The following is a 23624-nucleotide window of genomic DNA, read 5'->3' on the forward strand; positions in this document are numbered from 1 at the left end:
ATTTCATGACATAAAGTGTTTGGTGTCATTCTGTCTGAATGTGGCCTCAGGTTCTCAGGTATCTCACATATTAAAACAGCACTTGGATAAAAGTAATAAGCAGCACATTGTGTATGTTATCTGATGAGAGCGGTCATTCAGGCTAGGTTTTTGTGTCAGGTGCATAAGTCATTTGATATTTCATACGACAAGGAAATTGAAATTGGCCTTGTGTTGGTATTTTGTTATCTAATCTGCAGTTTGGAAAATATTGAATAGTCTTCCAACTTACAGGAGTGACTCACATGTTTCAAGGTCAGGGCAAATAAACTCTGGACTCTAACAATATTACCTTATTTCCTTGAATTGCCGCCGGGTATATAGTATGCGCCTGCCTAGAATTACTGCCGGGTCAAACTCGTTTCGCAAAATATTATTTTTATCAGCGCATGTCTAGAATTTCCGCCGGGTCAAACTCGTTTCGCAAAATAACTAGCATATGCCTAGAATTTCCACAGGGTCAAACGCGTCACGTCACGAGTGACACTTCACCTGTCATCATTTTCAAAATGGAGGAGGCTTATTTCAATCATTTGAAATCGCATAAAGGGAAGAAGATTAAGAGCTATTCAGTAGGATTTTATCAATCAATCAATCAATGTTTATTTATATAGCCCTAAATCACAAATGTCTCAAAGGACTGTACAAACCATTACGACTACGACATGCTCGGAAGAACCCACAAAAGGGCAAGGAAAACTCACACCCAGTGGGCAGGGAGAATTCGCATCCAGTGGGACGCCAGTGACAATGCTGACTATGAGAAACCTTGGAGAGGACCTCAGAAGTGGGCAACCCCCCCCCCCCCCCCCTCTAGGGGACCGAAAGCAATGGATGTCGAGCGGGTCTAACATGATACTGTGAAAGTTCAATCCATAGTGGCTCCAACACAGCCGCGAGAGTTCAGTTCAAAGCGGATTCAAGACAGCAGCGAGAGTCCCGTCCACAGGAAACCATCCCAAGCGGAGGCGGATCAGCAGCGTAGAGATGTCCCCAACCGATACACAGGCGAGCGGTCCATCCTGGGTCTCGACTCTGGACAGCCAGTACTTCATCCATGGTCATCGGACCGGACCCCCTCCACAAGGGAGGGGGGGACATAGAAGAAAAAGAAAAGAAACGGCAGATCAACTGGTCTAAATGGGAGGTCTATTTAAAGGCTAGAGTATACAGATGAGTTTTAAGGTGAGACTTAAATGCTTCTACTGAGGTAGCATCTCGAACTGTTACCGGGAGGGCATTCCAGAGTACTGGAGCCCGAATGGAAAACGCTCTATAGCCCGCAGACTTTTTTTGGGCTTTAGGAATCACTAATAAGCCGGAGTCTTTTGAACGCAGATTTCTTGCGGTCCAAGAAGGTCCAAGCTAATGAATATGCATGCTAAAAAGAACAGTAAGCAGCTACCGTAATTTCGAGACTATAAGGCGCTCAGCTAAATTTAGGGGAAAATACAGATTGCTCCATATATAAGCCGCACCCGACTATAAGCCGCAGACGTTTCGATGTGTAATTACCGTAGTATGTAGGGGTTCTTGCTACCTCGGGACAGAGATGACTGTTTGGGAACGCAAAGCGTCCCATTTATTAACAATAAATCTCTCAATCATTCAACCAAACTTTCACATCCTTGACATGGCGAACAGCTTTCGTGCAGAGTAGAAATAATACAACGGTGCAAAGTAATACAAAGTGCTCGCCTGTAACCCGGCAGTAAAAGTGCAGTCTTCATGCTGCCGTCTCCAACGTCTCCCCATTGATTCATTGATGTCAAGCGTACGTGCTGCTGCTTTATTTCCTTCTTTGACAGCCAGATCGATTGCCTTTAACTTAAAGGCAGCATCATATGCACTTTGTTTGTTTTCCATATTGAGGGTGTTTGCATTAACACTTCCTTCGCGCAAACTGTCGCTGACGCTCTCCTACTTTTTGTTTTGTTCTCGTTACCTGGCGGCAGATGTGTGCCTCGGTCTCGCGCATCCTCGGTAGTGTGCGCCCCTGGTTTTACCGTAAGCCGCACCGTTGTACAAGCCGCAGGGACCAGAACGAGGGAAAAAAGCAGCAACTTATAGTCCAGAAATTACAATATGTTTTATTAATATACCGTAGCTGCGTGTGTCAAATATGAGTCATTAAATGACTCCCGCCTCCTGGTGGTAGAGGGCGCTAGTGATCCTTCTTGCGACTACTCGGCTGCAGAAGAAGTGACAACAAGCAGCAAGAGTGTTTTTCTTTCGCTTGCACTTTTAACATGGAGGATTACATATCTAAAATAAATTAGTTTTCTAAACTGGACTTTCACTCGAAGCAGGAGGTAATAAAGGAAGATCTCCATCGAGACCGAGACTTTTAAAACTGAAGAAAGATAAGGAAGACTTCTATAAACAAGTTATCGATGCTTTTGATCAGAAGGAGCTGCGCATGGACTTCATTTATAAGAGGGGTGTCAAACTCAAATACAGAGTGGGCCAAAATTCTAAACCGAACAAAGCCGTGGGCCAAAGTTGAACAACTTAACCTTTTAATCGGGACCCAAACAAGTTTTGCATTGAATATTGAACAAGCAAGGCTTATATAACTTTATAGTGACATGCAAAATCGAGGTTTGTTGGTAGCGGGGGTGTATATTGTAGTGTCCCGGAAGAGTTAGTGCTGCAAGGGGTTCTGGGTATTTGTTCTGTAGTGTTGATGTTGTGTTACAGTGCGGATGTTCTCCCGAAATGTGTTTGTCATTCTTGTTTGGTGTGGGTTCACAGTGTGGTGCATATTTGTAACAGTGTTAAAGTTGTTTATACGGCCACCCTCAGTGTGACCTGTATGACTGTTGACCAAGTATGCCTTGCATTCGCTTGTGTGTGTGTGTAGAATCCGCATATATTACGTGACTGGGCCGGCACGCTGATTGTATGGCGGAAAAGCGGACATGACGACAGGTTGTAGAGGACGCTAAAAGCAGTACCTTTAAGGCACGCCGCCGATATTGTTGTCCGAGTGGAAATCGTGAGGGTTGGCAAGTATTTGAATTAGCGGTGAATGCACCGCCGCTGTTTAATACCGGCGGGCTAGTTTTAATGTTAATTTAATATTGTCTCAAGGGCCAAAATTAATTACATGGCGGGCCAGATTTGGCCCGCGGGCCAGAGTTTGACACCCATGATTTGTAAGTAAAGGTAAGACCATAATAACGTTTTTTTTATTAAATGTGATTTCATGATGGAATCCTTACATCACACTCAAATTCATAAGCGCAGGCTTAAATTTACCGCATGCCTTTGGTAAGTGCAGGAGTGAGAAGAGGTTTTTAAAATAATTAGCGCCCCGGCGGGAATTCAAGGAAATACAGTATGTTGGATCCACTATGGACTGGGCTTTCACAATATAGTGATTTAGGGCTATATAAGTAAACATTGATTGATTGATTAAATATTATGCTAGATCCACTCGACGTCCATTGCACTGGTCGCCTAAGGGGTCCTCACATCTGCGGTCCTCTCCAAGGTTTCTCAATGTCATCCCACTGGGTTGAGTTTTTCCCTTGTCCTGATGTGGGATCTGAACCGAGGATGTCGTTGTGGCTTGTGCAGCCCTTTGAGACACTTGTGATTCAGGGCTATATAAATAAACATTGATTGATTGATTGATTGATTGATTGATTGATTGATTGAAGTACATAAGAGAATAGGGTCCTTAGCGCGTACACTCTTCACTTGCAAACTAGCACAGCTTTATGCACAAAAGGCTGCGGTCATTGTGGCGAGGAGGAGGCGTGGGTGCAATGCCGGAGTGTCAACATATTTGGACGGTCAGAAAAAAATAAAAAATACTCCGGACATATCATCAATCCAGCAATGCTATTTTTTGAGAGGTTGGATGACTTAAAGGGGAACATTATCACAATTTCAAAAGGGTTAAACACAACAAAAATCAGTTCCCAGTGGCTTGTTTTATTTTTCGAAGTGTTTTTCAAAATTGTACATTTCCCAGAATATCCCTAAAAAAAGCTTTAAAATGCTTGATTTTCGCTATTTGCGATGCGACTGTCCATTTCCCTGTGACGTCACACAGTGCTGCCAATACAAACAACATGGTGGTTACCACAGCAAGATATAGCGACATTAGCTCGGATTCAGACTCGGATTTCAGCGGCTTAAGCGATTCAACAGATTACACATGTATTGAAACAGATGGTTGGAGTATGAAAATATTGAAGAAGAAACTGAAGCTATTGAGCAAATAGCTATTGACGCTATTCATAGCCATAGCATGGCCGAATAGCTGCGTTAGCATCGCCGGTAAAATGTGCGGACCAAACGATCAGGACTTTCGCATCTTGTGACACTGGAGCAACTTAAATCCGTCGATTGGTAAGTGTTTGTTTCGCATTAAATGTGGGTATCTAGTTTCAAATGTACATACAGCTAGCGTAAATAGCATGTTAGCATCGATTAGCTGGCAGTCATGCCGCGACCAAAAATGTCTGATTAGCACATAAGTCAACAACATCCACAAAACTCACCTTTGTGATTTTGTTGACTTAATGGTTGCAAATGCATCTGCAGGTTATCCATACATCTCTGTGCCATGTCTGTCTTAGCATCGCCGGTCAAATGTGAAGACACTCTGGTACATTCAATGGGGGTCTGGCGGCAGATTTCTTGCCAGTGGTGCAACTTGAATCCCTCCCTGTTAGTGTTGTTACACCCTCCGACAACACACCCACCAGGCATGATGTCTCCAAGGTTCCAAAAAAATAGTCGAAAAAATGGAAAATAACAGAGCTGAGACCCGGTGTTTGTAATGTGAAAATGAAAATGGCGGGTGTGTTACCTCGGTGACGTCACGTTCTGACATCATCGCTAAAAGACCGATAAACAGAAAGGCGTTTAATTTGCCAAAATTCACCCATTTAGAGTTTGGAAATCGGTTAAAAAAATACATGGTCTTTTTGCTGCACCATCAAGGTATATATTGACGCTTACATTACCATGAATTGATTAACGTGGACCCCGACTTAAACAAGTTGAAAAACGTACTGGGGTGTTACCATTTAGTGGTCAATTGTACGGAATATGTACTGTACTGTGCAATCTAATAATACAAGTATCAATCAATCAATCAATCAGTCTGGTGATAATGTTCCCCTTTAAGATTGCGTTCTCAAAAACTCAATTTACCCGAGGGCTGATTTTTGGACGTGAGGCTTGGTATTCACTTCAGAATCTCGTTTTAGCCATGTGACAAAACGTGTTAACTCCTTCCACCAGCAGCTATAATGACCTCAAGTAATTATGACATTTGTATTAAATATAATAATGTTATATATTGACAGTGTTGAGATTATCAAGGAGAGAGTGTGTTTGTTGTGCACCATGTTCTGTGTCTGCACCATTATTGTAGTCAGCGTTCTTTCGAGTGAGATTTAAGACAACTTTAATATAATTATAAGCTGCAAGCAGTGATGGACGGGAGCGACTTTTGCTGGTGTTTCCTGCATTTACTCATTCAACATATCTTTACCTGCACTTTACCTACCTTCCCTGCATCCTGGGGTCACACTGGTGCTTCTTTCTTTCACCCATACATGCTGGTGCTTCCTGCCATCACCCAGACAACATATCTTTACCTACTTTCTCTGTATCCTGGTGTCAAACTGGTGCCTCCTTCTTTCACCCAGTCAACATATCTTTACCTGCACAGTACCTACCTTCTCTGCATTGTGTGGTCACGCTGGTGCTTCCTGCTTTTAAGCGGCCGTCTTGAGATGGCAGCAGCGTAAAATCAAAACCGGAGCAGATAGAAAAACTCTTTGCGCAACTTTTAATCAAAAGGGTTCAATCTCTCCTGGGGTAGTTTGAAGCCGACATAACAAATGCGATCAGAGGAGATAATGTTTGAAAAAAGGTGACGGGTTTTTACAAAACTTTTGTTTTGAAGGGGTAATTGCCAACTTTCTGTTGATTTTTGCTGAAGGATGTCAATGATTGAAATGTAGGTCTAAGTGAGACCTACATAGAGGTTTTTGTTTCATGTCTCTACGACATTCCTACCGGCAGTTAAAAGCAGTTTTGTCTGTGTTTGCTTCCCAGGAGCAGTTTTGTCAGTTTTTTATTTCTAGGGGGCGCTAGAGCGCAATTTTAAGTTTGGGGGTTTAGTTTTGTATTAAATCGCAATTTTCACCAGTCCTGATGTGTGTGTCCAGTTTGGTGAGTTTTGAAGCATTTTAAGGCATTCAAATTACAGCTCAAAGAGGCAAAAATGACACTTTTTAAGAAACTTTTGTTTTGAATGGGTTTTTGCCAACTTTTTGTTGATTTTTGCTGAATGATGTCAATTAATGAAATGTAGGTCAAAGTCAGATCTACATAGAAGTTTTTGTTTCATGTCTCTACGACATTCTTAATGGATGTTACAAGCAGTTTTGTGTTTTTTTTCCTAGGAGGCGCTAGAGCACAATTTTGAGGTTTTTTTTTTTAGTTTTTTATTAGATGGCAATTTTTGCAAATCCTGATGTGTTTGTCAAATTTGGTGAGATTTGAAGCATGTTAATTGGGTCAAATTACAGCTCAAAGAGCTGGCGGAATAATAATAATAAAACCTTATGTAACCCATATGGAAATATAGTGTCACTAATATATTCTCCTATTATTTATTTCTTATTGATGGTGTGCCAAAAGTCACTTTGGTCACTTAAAATGTTAATTTATGATGTGTCAAAGTCTTGTGTTCACTAGCGGGTTAAACTAATGATACATGCACACAGCACGTTATTCACATGTTGGCCAGCAGAGGGCGCATGCGCCTTTGTTATTCCAGTCACTTCTTCACTGAACGTCACCGAGTGAAGACACCAGTCATCATTGTATTTCAAAGACAAAGTTTAAAAGTTAAAAATACTTGTTACTTCTGTGACCGAGTGTTGGAAAAGCAGCATAAGATAGCCGGGTTCCAGTGGGAGTTGGATTTCTGTGCTTTTTGCTGCTGAGAACTCCAGTAAGTGTTGATTTGTGAGTGAGGCCTACAGTACATTGCTGTTAGCAAACCTGTTAGCCTAGCCACACTGTTAATGCTAAAGAGAGCATCTGATAAGACACAGAATTAAGATGCACAAAACCAATTGGAGTAATATGATGTCTTGAGATAATGCCTTGTGACATGTTAGCATGTTGCAGTTGAATAACTTTATTGTATTTTTGTTTAGTGTAAAAGGTTTATTTAATGTAAGTGTGTTCAGGGTCATGCAGGAGCAGAGGAGCTGCATTCATTCCAATGTTGCTAAAACATCCTTGTCATGCTGCTTCAAGGGACACTCTTGATACATTTACTTTATTCAATTGATGCACTTCAAATCATCATTATAATACATGATGACCAAAATGTGATTTCAGTTAAATAATCATTTATTTTATTATGGGATGGTTTAAAAAGTTATATTTCACGGTTCATAATTTAAAGATATAAAGGTAAATATCCTTAAATGGATGGAACTCATTTCCATCCATCCATCCATCCATCTTCTTCCGCTTATCCGAGGTCGGGTCGCGGGGGCAGCAGCCTAAGCAGGGAAGCCCAGACTTCCCTCTCCCCAGCCACTTTGTCTAGCTCTTCCTGGGGGATCCCGAGGCGTTCCCAGGCCAGCCGGGAGACATAGTCTTCCCAACGTGTCCTGAGTCTTCCCCGTGGCCTCCTACCGGTTGGACGTGCCCTAAACACCTCCCTCGGGAGGCGTTCGGGTGGCATCCTGACCAGATGCCCGAACCACCTCATCTGGCTCCTCTCCATGTGGAGGAGCAGCGGCTTTACTTTGAGTTCCTCCCGGATGGCAGAGCTTCTCACCCTATCTTTAAGGGAGAGACCCAAACTCATTTGGGCCGCTTGTACCCGTGATCTTATCCTTTCGGTCATAACCCAAAGCTCATGACCATAGGTGAGAATGGGAACGTAGATCTACTGGTAAATTGAGAGCTTTGCCTTCCGGCTCAGCTCCTTCTTCACCACAACAGATCGGTACAACGTCCGCATTACTGAAGACGCCGCACCGATCCGCCTGTCGATCTCACCATCCACTCTTCCCTCACTCGTGAACAAGACTCCTAGGTACTTGAACTTCTCCACTTGGGGCAGGGTCTCCTCCCCAACCCGGAGATGGCGCTCCACCCTTTTCCGGGAGAGAACCATGGACTCGGATTTGGAGGTGCTGATTCTCATTCCGGCCGCTTCACTCTCGGCTGCGAACCGATCCAGTGAGAGCTGAAGATCCCGGCCAGATGAAGCCAACAGGACCACATCCTCAGCAAAAAGCAGAGACTTAATCCCGCGGCCACCAAACCGGAACCCCTCAATGCCTTGACTGCGCCTAGAAATTCTGTCCATAACTAAATGGTTAAAATAAATAACTGTGTTTATTGATTTAAAATTGAAGTTAATATGGTACCATATGGAAGAGAACTAAGAGTAAAAAGAGTATTCTAATTGATTACATTCTCTACTGCTATGTGCAGATAGGTTTTTTGTGTGATCCTGAAGTCTGGTTCCAAGCTGGACTTGAGTTTGATGGCGAGCCAGTCCCAGTGAGTGAGAGTCTGCGGAGCGGGAGCGTTTGGATGTGGTGTGGCCAGCTACATCGGTCTCCACCCTCTGCAGTGATCTATAGCTGAACTGATCCACCATCAGAGTCGCAAGTATCGAACCGAATCAATATGGAATAACGGATTACAAAAGAACTAAGGATTCCCAACAAAGGAATATAAAGCGTGTTCAGTTCAGTACTACCTGGGTAGAATTCAAATTTAAAAGGGACATTTCTTCTATTTTTTTATTTTTTATTTTTGTAACAGAGCTCTATTTTATTTTATTTTGGGGGTATTTTCAATTCAAAAAGCTCACTGTTCATGTGTTGTTGTTTATTATTGTGCAATAAATTTGCCAGCAGCTGTTCTGTGGTCCACTAAGTACGTAACGTCTCATTTCGAGTCTCTCAATTATAGGGCCAAGAACCTAGTAATCTTAATTGTTGTACTAACCTGCTATCCTGCAGTAGGGGTGCTACACTTAGAAATACAATAGGGTCCTCTGTCCCAAAGGGTCATTCGGTCCCTACTTATCCACAAATTGCACAGCTTGCACAGGCGACAATTACGCAAAACAATCAAGTTAAGTTGCGGGCTACAAAAATACTGGCCAAATACATTTTGTATAAGGAAACAACAACTTTCCACCCTGCATTTTGTTGCACCAGCACACCATCGCAGTCGATGCCGGCGTGTCCCAGAGTACTTTTTTCTTGTGTGCTGTCTAGGATGGGCAAGCATAGTTGTAGTCCAGTTCCTACACACTCAACAAATGACACAACATACTCCTTCCTTTTGATTTCTATGCTTAGCCCTAATAGTCGGGGGAGAACATCGCTTTAATGTTGCTCGTATTTGAATGACAAACTTTGTGGAGCGCTAAAAAGTAGTGTTGTATAATGGTTGATCCCTCCCGGGACAGAGTGACTGTGTGATAAGTGATGAGCCAAAAAAGATGCCAACAAGAAATTGTCAAACAAGAAGCTTTATTTGTTTCAGTGAGCCTCAGACCTGAACTGCAGTTCCAGGAGAAATCGGATTACTCTTCTAATGTCCACTGTCCTTAAATACGTTTTACACAAAGACACCTACCGTATTTCGTTGAATAGCTGCCGGGCATGTGATGTTCGCCTGCCTTGAATTACGGCCGGGTAAAACTCGCACCCCAAATTAATAAACGCATGCTTACTTTTACCGTTGGATCAAATTTGTGACATCACGAGTGACCCGTCCCTTGCCGTCATTGTGAAACGACGGCAACGTTTTCCGTGCTTTTACTGGGTGTAGACCAGGGGTCTTGTTCCACAGCCATACAGATCACCTTAATGGTTGCGATATAAAACAACTTCAACACTCCTACCAATATGCGCCACACTCTGTGAACCCACATTAAACGATGACAAACACACTTCTGGAGAACATATGCCCTGCAACACACCACAAACGCAACACAACACCGACCCACTATGCAATGCATCCACGACTCCTGGCTACACCGTCCGTACACCCGCTGGCACCAAACGCCCCTACGTGTGTTGGTTGAGGTGGGCGGGCGGGGTTGGGTGCGCTTGTATAATAGCCAAGAGTCACGGGTACACAGCATTATGGGTAATCCCTATGCTGCGTTTACAATGTGCCACAGAGCCAATGCTCTCCAGAAATGTGCTTGGTGTGGGTTCACGGAGTGTGGCGCATATTAGTAAGTTTAAAAGTTGTTTATATCACAACCATCAGTGTAAAAGGTGTGCATTGCAATCTCGTTTAAGAAACAGCGATATGCATGCATCCGGCCGGCACGCAGACAGCAGATGTGAAAGTACGCAATGACATGCTGTAGAGAAGTGGTTCCCAATCACCGGGTCGCGGACGCAGAATATTATTATTATTATTATTTTTATTTTTTTTAATCACACTCAATTTTTTACTGCATGCCATTATGTTAGATCCACTATGGACTGGACTCTCGCACTATTATGTTAGATCCACTATGGACTGGGCTCTCACTATTATGTTAGATCCACTATGGGACTGGACTCTCGCACTATTATGTTAGATCCACATGGACTGACTCTCACTATTATGTTGGATCCACTATGGACTGGACTCTTACACTATTAAGTTAGATCTACTATGGACTGGACTCTCACACTATAATGTTAGATCCACTATGGACTGGACTCTCACACTATAATGTTAGAATCCACTATGGACTGGACTCTCACTATTATGATAGATCCACTATGGGACTGGACTCTCACACTATTATGTTAGATCCACTATGGACTGGACTCTCACTATTATGTTAGATCCACTATGGACTGGACTCTCACTATTATGTTAGATCCACTATGGACTGGGACTCTCTCTATTATTTTAGATCCACTATGGACTGGACTCTCACTATAATGTTAGATCCACTATGGACTGGAGTTTCCACTATTATGTTAGATCCACTATGGACTGGACTCTCACACTATTATATTAGATCCACTATGGACTGGACTCTCACTATTATGTTAGATCCACTATGGACTGGACTCTCACTATTATGTTAGATCCACTATGGACTGGACTCTCACACTATTATGTTAGATCCACTATGGACTGGACTTCCACTATTATGTTAGATCCACTATGGAGTGGACTCTCACACTATTATGTTAGATCCACTATGGACCGGACTCTCACTATTATGTTAGATCCAGTATGGACTGGACTCTCACCTACTGTTAGATCCACTATGGACTGGACTTTCACTATTATGTTAAATCCACTATGGACTGGACACTCACTATCATGTTAGATCCACTATGGACTGGACTCTCACACTATTATGTTAGATCCACTATGGACTGGACTCTCACTATAATGTTAGATCCACTATGGACTGGAGTTTCACTATTATGTTAGATCCACTATGGACTGGACTCTCACACTATAATGTTAGATCCACTATGGACTGGACTCTCACACTATAATGTTAGATCCACTATGGACTGGACTCTCACTATTATGATAGATCCACTATGGACTGGACTCTCACTATTATGTTAGATCCACTACGGACTGGACTCTCACACTATTATGTTAGATCCACTATGGACTGGACTCTCACTATATGTTAGATCTCACTATGGACTGGACTCTCACTATTATGTTAGATCCCACTATGGACTGGACTCTCTCTATTATTTTAGATCTCACTATAATGTTAGATCCACTATGGACTGGAGTTTCACTATTATGTTAGATCCACTATGGACTGGACTCTCACACTATTATGTTAGCTCCACTATGGACTGGACTTCCACTATTATGTTAGATCCACTATGGACTGGACTCTCACACTATTATGTTAGATCCACTATGGACCGGACTCTCACTATTATGTTAGATCCAGTATGGACTGGACTCTCACTACTGTTAGATCCACTATGGACTGGACTTTCACTATTATGTTAAATCCACTATGGACTGGACTCTCACTATCATGTTAGATCCACTATGGACTGGACTCTCACACTATTATGTTAGATCCACTATGGACTGGACTCTCACTATAATGTTAGATCCACTATGGACTGGAGTTTCACTATTATGTTAGATCCACTATGGACTGGACTCTCACACTATTATGTTAGATCCACTATGGACTGGACTCTCACACTATTATGTTAGATCCACTATGGACTGGACTCTCACTATTATTTAGGATCCACTATGGACTGGACTCTCACTATTATGTTAGATCCACTATGGACTGGACTCTCACACTAATATGTTAGATCCACCATGGACTGGACTCTCACTATTATGTTAGATCCACTATGGACTGGGACTCTCACACTATTATGTTAGATCCACTATGGACTAGACTCTCACACTATTATGTTAGATCCACTATGGACTGGGACTCTCACTATTATGTTAGATCCACTATGGACTGGACTCTCACACTATTATGTTAGATCCACTATGGACTAGACTCTCACACTATTATGTTAGATCCCACTATGGACTGGACTCTCACTATTATGTTAGATCCACTATGGACTGGACTCTCACTATTATGTTAGATCCACTATGGACTGGACTCTCACACTAATATGTTAGATCCACCATGGACTGGACTCTCACTATTATGTTAGATCCCACTATGGACTGGACTCTCACACTATTATGTTAGATCCACTATGGACTAGACTCTCACACTTATTATGTTAGATCCACTATGGACTGGACTCTCGCTATTATGTTAGATCCACTATGGACTGGACTCTCACTATTATGTTAGATCCACTATGGACTGGACTCTCACTATCATGTTAGATCCACTATGAGACTGGACTCTCACTATCATGTTCGATCCGCTATGGACTTGGACACTCACTATTATTTGATTGATATTATATTAGATCCACTATGACGATGACGTGGCTTGTGCAGTCCTTTGAGACACCTGTGATTTAGGGTTATATAAGTAAACATTGATTGATTGATTGAAGTATTCACATGCCTACATTAAGTGCGTAAAGTGAGTTCAAGGACCGGCCTCAAAAGTGTAAGTACAGTATGAGTTTGATATTTCTGATCGGTCTGCTCTCAACCGTGGTCTTCCCGGCAGTTTCGATCGGCCATCGGACACAATGACTGATCTGCGTGTTTCTTGTGCACATGTGCAGATTGGCCTGTGGCACCTCTGAAGCCGGACTGTCGATGGAGAAGAAGCTGCCCGTCCATCAACGTGACCGACACCCTCTTCAACACCACGCTCACCATCACCACCATCCTGGTAAGCACACGTCATCGCCGACGCTTCACGCTGCGATTGATGATTGCTACAACATTTCCATATGAAAAAAGAAAAATGTTTTCATATTTTTGGGGTTTTTTCGGTCCTCTCGGGATGAGAGGAAGCGACAATGTGCAGTTGGTTGGGCCCGTGTGTGCCTCAGAGGAGAATCTATCACAGAGCATCAACCCAAGCTAATAACTCACCTGTCAGACTTCCTCAGTCTGTGTCGTAAATATAGATCCTGCCTTCACTCTGCTACCTGTTGCACTTGTTTTTTCCTAAAATAACAATCCTTTCAACGTAGCCTCAGCAAATATTAGCCATCAAGCATCGATCTACAAACCCTGTTTCCATATGAGTTGGGAAATTGTGTTCGATGTAAATATAAACAGAATACAATGATTTGCAAATCCTTTTCAAGCCATATTCAGTTGAATATGCTACAAAGACAACATATTTCATGTTCAAACTCATAAACTTTTTTTGGCAAATAATCATTAACTTTAGAATTTGATGCCAGCAACAAAGAAGTTGGGAAAGGTGGCAATAAATACTGATAAAGTTGAGGAATGCTCATCAAACACTTATTTGGAACATCCCACAGGTGTGCAGGCTAATTGGGAACAGGTGGGTGCCATGATTGGCTATAAAGCAGCTTCCGTGAAATGCTAAGTAATTCACAAACAAGGATTGGGGTGAGGGTCACCACTTTGTAAGCAAATTGTCGAACAGTTTTAGAACAACATTTCTCAACGAGCTATTGCAAGGAATTTAGGGACTTTACCATCTATGGTTCGTAAAATCTTCAAAAAGTTCTGAGAATCTGGAGAAATCACTGCACGTAGGCGAGGATATTATGGACTTTTGATCCCTCAGGCGGTACCCCGCATCAAAAACCGACATCAGTGTGTAAAGGATATCACCACATGGGCTCAGGAACACTTCATAAAACCACTGTCAGTAACTACAGTTGGTCGCTACATCTGTAAGTGCAAGTTAAAACTCTGCTATGCAAAGCAAAACCCTTCATCAAACAACATCGCAGAAACACCGCCGGCTTCTCTGGGCCCGAGCTCACCTAAGATGGACTGATGCAAAGTGGAAAGGTGTTCTGTGGTCTGACAAGTCCCACATTTCAAATTAAATTTGGAAACAGAGGACGTGGTGTCCTCGAGAACAAAGAGGAATATAACCATTCGGATTGTTATAGGCGCAAAGTTGAAAAGCCAGCATGTGTGATTGGTATGGGGTGTATTAGTGCCCAAGGCCATGGGTAACTTACACATCTGTGAAGGCACCATTAATGCTGAAAGGTACATACAGGTTTTGGAACAACATATGTTGTCATCTAAGTATTGTTATCATGGGACGCCCCTGCTTATTTCATCAAGACAAGTGTTACAACAGCGTGGGCTTCGTAAAAAAAGAGTGAGGGTACTTTCCTGGCCCACCTGCAATCCAGACCTGTCTCCCATCGAAAATATTTGGCGCAATATGAAGAATAAAAAATGAAACAGCGGAGACCCCGGACTGTTGAAGGACTGAAGCTCTACATAAAACAAGAATGGGAAAGAATTCCACTTTCAAAGCTTCAACAATTAGTTTCCTCATTTCCCAAACATTTATTGAGTGTTGTTAAAAGAAAAGGTGATGTAACACAGTGGTGAACATGCCCTTTCCCAACTACTTTGGCGCGTGTTGCAGCCATGAAATTCTAAGGTAATTATTATTTTTAAAAAAAAAATAAAGTTTATCCGTCAATTATTAGTTTTATTGTTGTTTATGTTTTTTGTTTGTTTTAGGCCCTTCTTTTAAAAAAAGAAAAAAAACAGCTCAGTTTTTTTATATGGCAAAACACAAAATATTCAACATTTTCCCCAAAAATATCTCAAAGTGGAATATTTAATGTGACGTAATTGGAGCCTTGAATAGGTCAATGATTCAAAATAACATTGATTTTAATTCATTATTATGTTTTAAAGAAAGAAAAAGCCCGCATGGCAGCTTTGTGTTATCAGAGTAAGTATTGCAACAATTTCTTTTATACCAATTTTTATGTTTTTAATTTTTAGGGTCCGCCAGGCCCATTGCAAAGGACTCCACAGGAGTCCTTTGCAATGGGCCAAAGACCCTATTGAAACTGGTGCGTTTTATTCTTTCTTTATTATTATTCCGCACCTATGTGCTGTAATTTGACCCCCTTAACATGCTTCAAAACTCACCAAATTTGACACACACATCGGTCTGGAGCGGCAGACCAACTTATTAAGCAACCAAACCCCAAAAAACATAATTGCGCGCTAGCGCCCCTTTGGAAAAAAAAAAAAACAGACTGCTTGTAACTTCCGTTAGCAATGTCGTAGAGACATGAAACAAAAACTTCTATGTAGGGCTGACTTAGACCTAGATTGTATAATTTTACTTTCTAGGGCAAAAATCAACAAAAATTTTGCAAAAAAACATTCAAACCAAAATTTTCGCAAAAATTACTATTTTTGCCTCTGAGCTGTAATTTGACCCCCTTAAAATGCTTCAAAACTCATCAAACTTGGCACACACATCAGAACTGGCAGAAATTGCGATCTCATGAAAAAATAAAAACACAATACTCAAAATTGCGCTCTAGCGCAATTTTTGAATAAAACACAGAAAAAAAAGCTCCAAGGAAGAGAAAACAGACAAAACTGCTTGTAACTTCCCTTAGGAATGTCGGACAGACATGAAACAAAAACCTCTGTTTAGGTTTCACTTAGACCTAAATTTTAATAATTGACATCCTGCAGCAAAAATCAACAGGAACAAATTAAAAGTTTTGTAAAAACCCGTCACCTTTTTTCAAATGTTATCTCCTCTGAGTGTGTTTGTTGTTTCGGCTTCAAACTCGCACAGGAGAGAGTTTGAACCCTTCTGATTAAAAGCTATTCACAGAAATTTGATTACTGTTCCAGTTTTGATTTTACGCGCCTTCAAAGAACCCCTGTGCTAAGTCTCCTAAAAAATGTAATTTTTGCTACGTTTTGCTGTAATTTGACCCCCTTAAAATGCTTCGAAGTGCGAGTTAACGCTCTACTATGCCAAGCAAAAGCCATTTATCAACAACATCCAGAAACGCCAATCTGTAATTTGACCCCCTTAACATGCTTCAAAACTCACCAAATGTTACACACACATCAGGACTGGCAAATATTGCCATCCAATAAAAAACAAACCCCAAAAATCAAAATTGCGCTCCAGCGCCCCCTAGGAAAAAACACAGACAAAACTGCTTGTAACTGCTGTTAGTAATGTCGTAGAGACATGAAACAAAAACCTCTATGTAGGTCGAACTTAGACCAGGACTTGATTGGCGGCGGCAGCAGCCAAAGGCGGGCCCGGCCAACGCTGCTTGCAGCTTTAATTTTCAATTGTATTCTTAAAATGTGCGGTGGGGCCGTTAAAAAAATGACCCGCGGGCCGCACTTTGGACACCCCTGATTTACAAAATGTCCCAACTTTACTGGTTTTGGGGTTTGTACTTCGAAGAACCATCAAACAAAACAAACTCAGCACGGGTGCTTTGGCGACTGAGGCAAGGAAAAACTCCCTCTTAGAAAGAGACCTCGAACACAGTTGTTTGTCTGCGGGTAAGAACAAATGAGACGTTGCTTTCACCACAGAAAGTTGGAGCGAAGGAATGAAATGTGCGAGCTGGGAGACTCCATTTAATTTCAGAGATATAAAGTCCCCCCCCCCCCCCCCCCCCCCCCCCCCGGCCAAACTTTGGAAATCCACCGCGGGGGCAATTTTCAGGGCCTATCACAGTTCATTCATCACGCTATGATTGCTGTGTCGCTCTTATCTGGCTGCCGTGCAGCAGCTCAAGCCTTTCCTACCTGCAAACTTTAGAATTAGCACTTAAAGCAATAATGGGCGCCATCTTCAAGTGTTTGCACGTGCCAGAACCGCAGAGCTGGTACGCCCCGCTTTTATTACACAATCGCTGTCACGGTCACACAATTGAGGGTGGCTTCCTCCCGCCAGACCGCCAGCCGTGCGTTTTTAATCATTGATCCCATTTTTACACGCTGCGTTTACACTCCTGTTCATTACCTCAATAAGACGGCCAGGCGATGGGGGAGGGAGGGGGAAAAAAAAAAAAAAAAAAAACAATTCTCGGCTTTTGTGAGATGAAAATTGCCTTTATATGTCGGGTTTTATTGTGCTTTATCCGTGTCGTGAAAGACAGTAGCTTGTCGGGCGGTAAAAAGGAGAATAATTTTGCTGGTGTTGGCATGCATTGCAGTCCACTTGCAGGGAGATCTTTGGGATTAGGAATTAGTGAAGTGAATTGTATTTATATAGCGCTTCTCTCTAGTGCAGCCAGATGTGGCTCTTTTGATGACTGCATCTGGCTCTCGGATAAATCTGAGCTGACATTGCTTAACAGGATAAGTAATGAATAATTCCACTTGTAATCACAGTGTTAAAAATAATGTTCAAAATATAAATTATTCTCATGCATTTTAAATCCGTCCATCCGTTTTCTACCGCACCTGTTCAAGAAGTTGCATCAATGGTAAGAAATTATTTATTTATTATTGGTTAGTGTGGGGCTTGCCCTCCTGGGGGTTCTTCAGACCACCAAGCACCGACATGAGAGCCTGTTTCAGGGTTACAATATTGTTTTATTTTTCAATAAGTCTCTCAGTTGTTTTCCAGCAATTGTATATCCAGCCCCAACCCCGTCTCTCCTCCTGGCTGCTGCTTATAACAGAGCGACGGGTGATTAGATAACAAGGCCCAGGTGGGTCGTCTACGCACCTGTCGCTGCAGGCCCGCAGGCCACGCCTCCTCCACAGTTAGCTTCAGAATAACAATGTTATTACAAAGAATTAAAGACCTATTATACTCTAGAAATGTTGGTTTTACTTAAAAATGCACGCGTTTAGTTGTGTTCAGTGTTAAAAAAAATATTATATGGCTCTTACGGAAATATATTTCAAAATATTTGGCTTTTTGGCTCTCTCAGCTAAAAAGGTTCCCGACCCCTGCTCTAGTGACTCAAAGCACTTTTACATAGTGAAACCCAGGATCTAGGTTACATTTAAACCAGTGTGGGTGTCACTGGGTAAAGTGTCTTGCCCGGGGATCGAACCAGGAACCTTAAAGTTACGTAGAAAACGTAGAAAGCTACGCTACGAGTTAATCCTGATTAGATGTGGCGCAGCTACAGGTGAAGCTGTCTCCAGAGAATTGTAACAAACTACAAACCCCGTTTCCATATGAGTTGGGAAATGGTGTTAGATGTAAATATAAACAGAATACAATGATTTGTAAATAATTTTCAACCCATATTCAGTTGAATATGCTACAAAGACAACATATTCGATGTTCAAACTCATAAATAAATAAATAATGATAAATGGGTTGTACTTGTATAGCGCTTTTCTACCTTCAAGGTACTCAAAGCGCTTTGACACTACTTCCACATTTACCCATTCGCACACACATTCACACACTGATGGAGGGAGCTGCCATGCAAGGCGCTAACCAGCACCCATCAGGAGCAAGGGTGAAGTGTCTTGCTCAGGACACAACGGACGTGACGAGGTTGGTACTAGGTGGGAATTGAACCAGGGAAGCTCGGGTTGCGCACGGCCACTCTCCCCACTGCGCCACGCCGTCCCTAAAAAAAATAGATATATATTTTTTGCAAATAATCATTAACTTTAGAATTTGATGCCAGCAGCATGTGACACAGAAGTTGGGAAAAGTGGCAATAAATACTGATAAAGTTGAGGAATGCTCATCAAACACTTATTTGGAACATCCCACAGGTGTGCAGGCTAATTGGGTACAGGTGGGTGCCATGATTGGGTATAAAAACAGCTTCCCAAAAAATGCTCAGTCTTTCACAAGAAAGGATGGGGCGAGGTACACCCCTTTGTCCACAACTGCGTGAGCAAATAGTCAAACAGTTTAAGAACAACCTTTCTCAAAGTACAATTGCAAGAAATTTAGGGATTTCAACATCTACGCTCCATAATATCATCAAAAGGTTTAGAGAATCTGGAGAAATCACTCCACGTAAGCAGCATGGCCGGAAACCAACATTGAATGACCGTGACCTTCGATCCCTCAGACGGCACTGTATCAAAAACCGACATCAATCTCTAAAGGATATCACCACATAGGCTCAGGAACACTTCAGAAAACCACTGTCACTAAATACAGTTCCTCGCTACATCTGTAAGTGCAAGTTAAAGCTCTACTATGCAAAGCAAAAGCCATTTATCAACAACATCCAGAAACGCCGCTGGCTTCTCTGGGTCGGAGATCATCTAAGATGGACTGATGCAAAGTGGAAAGCTGTTTTGTGGTCTGACGAGTCCACATTTCAAATTATATTTGGAAACAAAGGACGTGGTGTCCTCCAGAACAAAGAGGAACATTACCATTCAGATTGTTATAGGCGCAAAGTTGAAAAGCCAGCATGTGTGATTGTATGGGGGTGTATTAGTGCCCAAGGCATGGGTAACTTACACATCTGTGAAGGCACCATTAATGTTGAAAGGTACATACAGGTTTTGAAGCAACATATGTTGTCATCCAAGCAACGTTATCATGGACGCCCCTGCTTATTTCAGCAAGACAATGCCAAACCACGTGTTACAACAGCATGGCATTGTAGTAAAAGAGCGCGGGTACTATCCTGGCCCGCCTGCAGTCCAGACCTGTCTCCCATGGAAAGTGGTGTGGCGCATTATAAAGCCTAAAATACGACAGCAGTGACTTCGGACTGTTGAAGGACTGAAGCTCTACATAAAAGAAGAATGGGAAATAATTCCACTTTCAAAGCTTCAACAATTAGTTTCCTCAGTTCCCAAACGTTTGAGTGTTGTTAAAAGAAAAGGTGATGTAACACAGTGGTGAACATGCCCTTTCCCAACTACTTTGGCACGTGTTGCAGCCATGAAAATATAAGTTAATTATTATTTGCAAAAAAAAATAATAATTATGAGTTTGAACATCAAATATGTTGTCTTTGTAGCATATTCAACTGAATATGGGTTGAAAAGGATTGGCAAATCATTGTATTCTGTTTATATTTACATCTAACACAATTTCCCAACTCATATGGAAACAGGGTTTGTAGACTACAAGCTCCAGGCAAAATGAGCTTCCTACATCAACACGACATGAATATAAGTATAAATGTCAACATAATGTGCAACTCTCCACCAAACAAAGAGAATTAGAAAAAAATGCTCCTTCTGATTTTGTTAAAATAAACACAAACTGCCCTTTGTCTGACTTTTTGACATTTTCAGATTTATTTAACTTGCAAATGTGTTCTACCATGTACAAAACATATTGAGGGGGACAAAAGACTGGAAACAAATGAAATACAAGTCAGTGACAGAATGTAATATTATTACATAAACAACAAAATATATACTCTCCATCGGAAGGAGGCTTTTGAGCAGAGGATAAATGACAGTTTCAACAGAAACCACAGTTATTTTATTTACATCCTGCTAATATCAATACTTGACTTATTTCCACACTTGTACTTCTGTTAAGAATGTTGAGAAGAAAATACTTGCAGTCTTTTTGTCGTCAAAATATTCACTTTTATATTCAGATACATATAATCAATCAAGGTTTACTTATATAGGCCTAAATCACGAGTGTCTCAAAAGGCTGCACAAACCACAACGACATCCTCATTTCAGATCCACATCAGGGCAAGGAAAAACTCAACCCTATGGGACAATGAGAAACCTTGGAGAGGACAGCAGATGTGGGACGTGGGACAGCCCCCCTCCCCCCATAGTGGATCTAACATAATAGTATGAGAGTCCAGTCCATAGTGGATCTAACATAATAGTATGAGAGTCCAGTCCATAGTGGATCTAACATAATAGTGTGAGGGTCCAGTCCATAGTGGATCTAACATAATAGTGAGAGTCCAGTCCATAGTGGATCTCACATAATAGTGAGAGTCTAGTCCATAGTGGATCTAACATAATAGTGTGAGAGTCCAGTCCATAGTGGATCTAACATAATAGTTTGAGAGTCTAGTCCATAGTGAATCTAACATAATAGTCTGAGAGTCCAGTCAGTAGTGGATCTAACATAATAGTGAGAGTCCAGTCCATAGTGGATCTAACATAATAGTGAGAGTCCAGTCCATAGTGGATCTAACATAATAGTGTGAGAGTCCAGTCCATAGTGGATCTAACATAATAGTGTGAGAGTCCAGTCCATAGTGGATCTAACATAATAGTGTGAGGGTCCAGTCCATAGTGGATCTAACATAATAGTGAGAGTCCAGTCCATAGTGGATCTCACATAATAGTGAGAGTCTAGTCCATAGTGGATCTAACATAATAGTTTGAGAATCTAGTCCATAGTGAATCTAACATAATAGTCTGAGAGTCCAGTCCATAGTGGATCTAACATAATAGTTTGAGAGTCTAGTCCATAGTGGATCTAATATAATAGTTTGAGAGTCTAGTCCATAGTGAATCTAACATAATAGTCTGAGAGTCCAGTCCATAGTGGATCTAACATAATAGTTTGAGAGTCCAGTCCATAGTGGATCTAACATAATAGTGTGAGAGTCCAGTCCATAGTGGATCTAACATAATAGTGTGAGAGTCCAGTCCATAGTGGATCTAACATAATAGTTTGAGAGTCTAGTCCATAGTGGATCTAACATAATAGTGTGAGTCCAGTCCATAGTGGATCTAACATAATAGTGTGAGAGTCCAGTCCATAGTGGATCGAACATAATAGTTTGAGAGTCTAGTCCATAGTGGATCTAAAATAATAGTGTGAGACTCCAGTCCATAGTGGATCTAACATAATAGTATGAGAGTCCAGTCCATAGTGGATCTAACATAATACTGAGAGTCCAGTCCATAGTGGATCTAACATAATAGTGTGAGTGTCCAGTCCATAGTGGAACGAGCAGGAGACCATGCCGAGGGGAGACTGGTACAGACTTTGGACAGCCAGCCCTTCATCCGTGGCCACCGAACCTGTGCCCCCTCCTCCACGATGGAGAGGGGCCAGAGCAGAAAAGAAACGGCAGATCAACTGGTCTAAAAAGGGGGGTCTATTTAAAGGCTAGAGTATACAAATGAGTTTCAAGATGGGACTTAAATGCTTCTACTGAGGTAGTATCTCTAACTGTTACCAGGAGGGCATTCCAGAGTACTGGAGCCTGAATAGAAAACACTCTACTCTATAGCCCGCAGACTTCTTTCTGGCTCTGGGAATCACTAATAAGCCGGAGTTCTTTGAACGCCGATTTCATATACTTACATGTAGTACATCATATACAGTGGGGCAAAAAAGTATTTAGTCAGCCAGCGATTGTGCAAGTTCTCCCACTTCAAATGATGACAGAGGTCTGTCATTTTCATCATAGGTACACTTCAACTGTGAGAGACAGAATGTGACGATTCACATTGTAGGAATTTTAAAGAATTTATTTGTAAATGATGGTGGAAAATAAGTATTTGGTTAACCATTCAAAGCTCTCACTGATGGAAGGAGGTTTTGGCTCCAAATCTCAGGATACATGGCCCCATTCATTCTTTCCTTAACATGGATCAATCGTCCTGTCCCCTTAGCAGAAAAACAGCCCCAAAGCATGATGTTTCCACCCCCATGCTTCACAGTAGGTTTGGTGTTCTTGGGATGCAACTCAGTATTCTTCTTCCTCCAAACACGACAAGTTGAGTTTATACCAAAATGGATACATGGATGATACAGCAGAGGATTGGGAGAATGTCATGTGGTCAGATGAAACCAAAATAGAACTTTTTGGTATAAACTCAATATATATATATATATATATATATATATATATATATGTATATATATATATATATATATATATATATATATGTGTATATCAAATAAAGGTATATATAGTATAGGCGTAATATGTTCAAACTACCAACTGTAATCTTTTAATGCTAGACATAGGGAGACCCCAAAATAATATGTTACAATAATCGAGACGAGACATAAAGAACGCATGAATAATCATCTCAGCGTCGCTAAATGATAAAATGGAACACATTTTAGCGATATTACGGGCATGAAAGAAGGCCGTTTTAGTAACACTTTTCATGTGTGACTCGAAGGAGAGAGTTGGGTCGAAGATAATACCCAGAGTCTTTACCGAGTCGCCTTGTATAATTGCTTGGTTGTCAAATGTTAAGGTGGT

The 23624-nt window shown here is 41.6% G+C and overlaps 1 protein-coding gene across 1 annotated transcript in view; it reads left to right on the plus strand.

The window, feature by feature from the left end:
• Positions 1 to 23624, plus strand: part of grik4 (glutamate receptor, ionotropic, kainate 4) — a 1015986-nt gene that overhangs the window by 879846 nt on the left and 112516 nt on the right. Inside the window, 3 exon segments of the mRNA XM_061878268.1 lie at positions 13287 to 13301; positions 13303 to 13335; positions 13337 to 13396. Of these exon segments, the coding sequence (XP_061734252.1) occupies positions 13287 to 13301; positions 13303 to 13335; positions 13337 to 13396 (108 nt within the window).

The sequence above is a fragment of the Nerophis ophidion genome, linkage group LG18 (genome assembly GCF_033978795.1).
Source record: "Nerophis ophidion isolate RoL-2023_Sa linkage group LG18, RoL_Noph_v1.0, whole genome shotgun sequence".
NCBI lineage: Eukaryota > Metazoa > Chordata > Actinopteri > Syngnathiformes > Syngnathidae > Nerophis > Nerophis ophidion.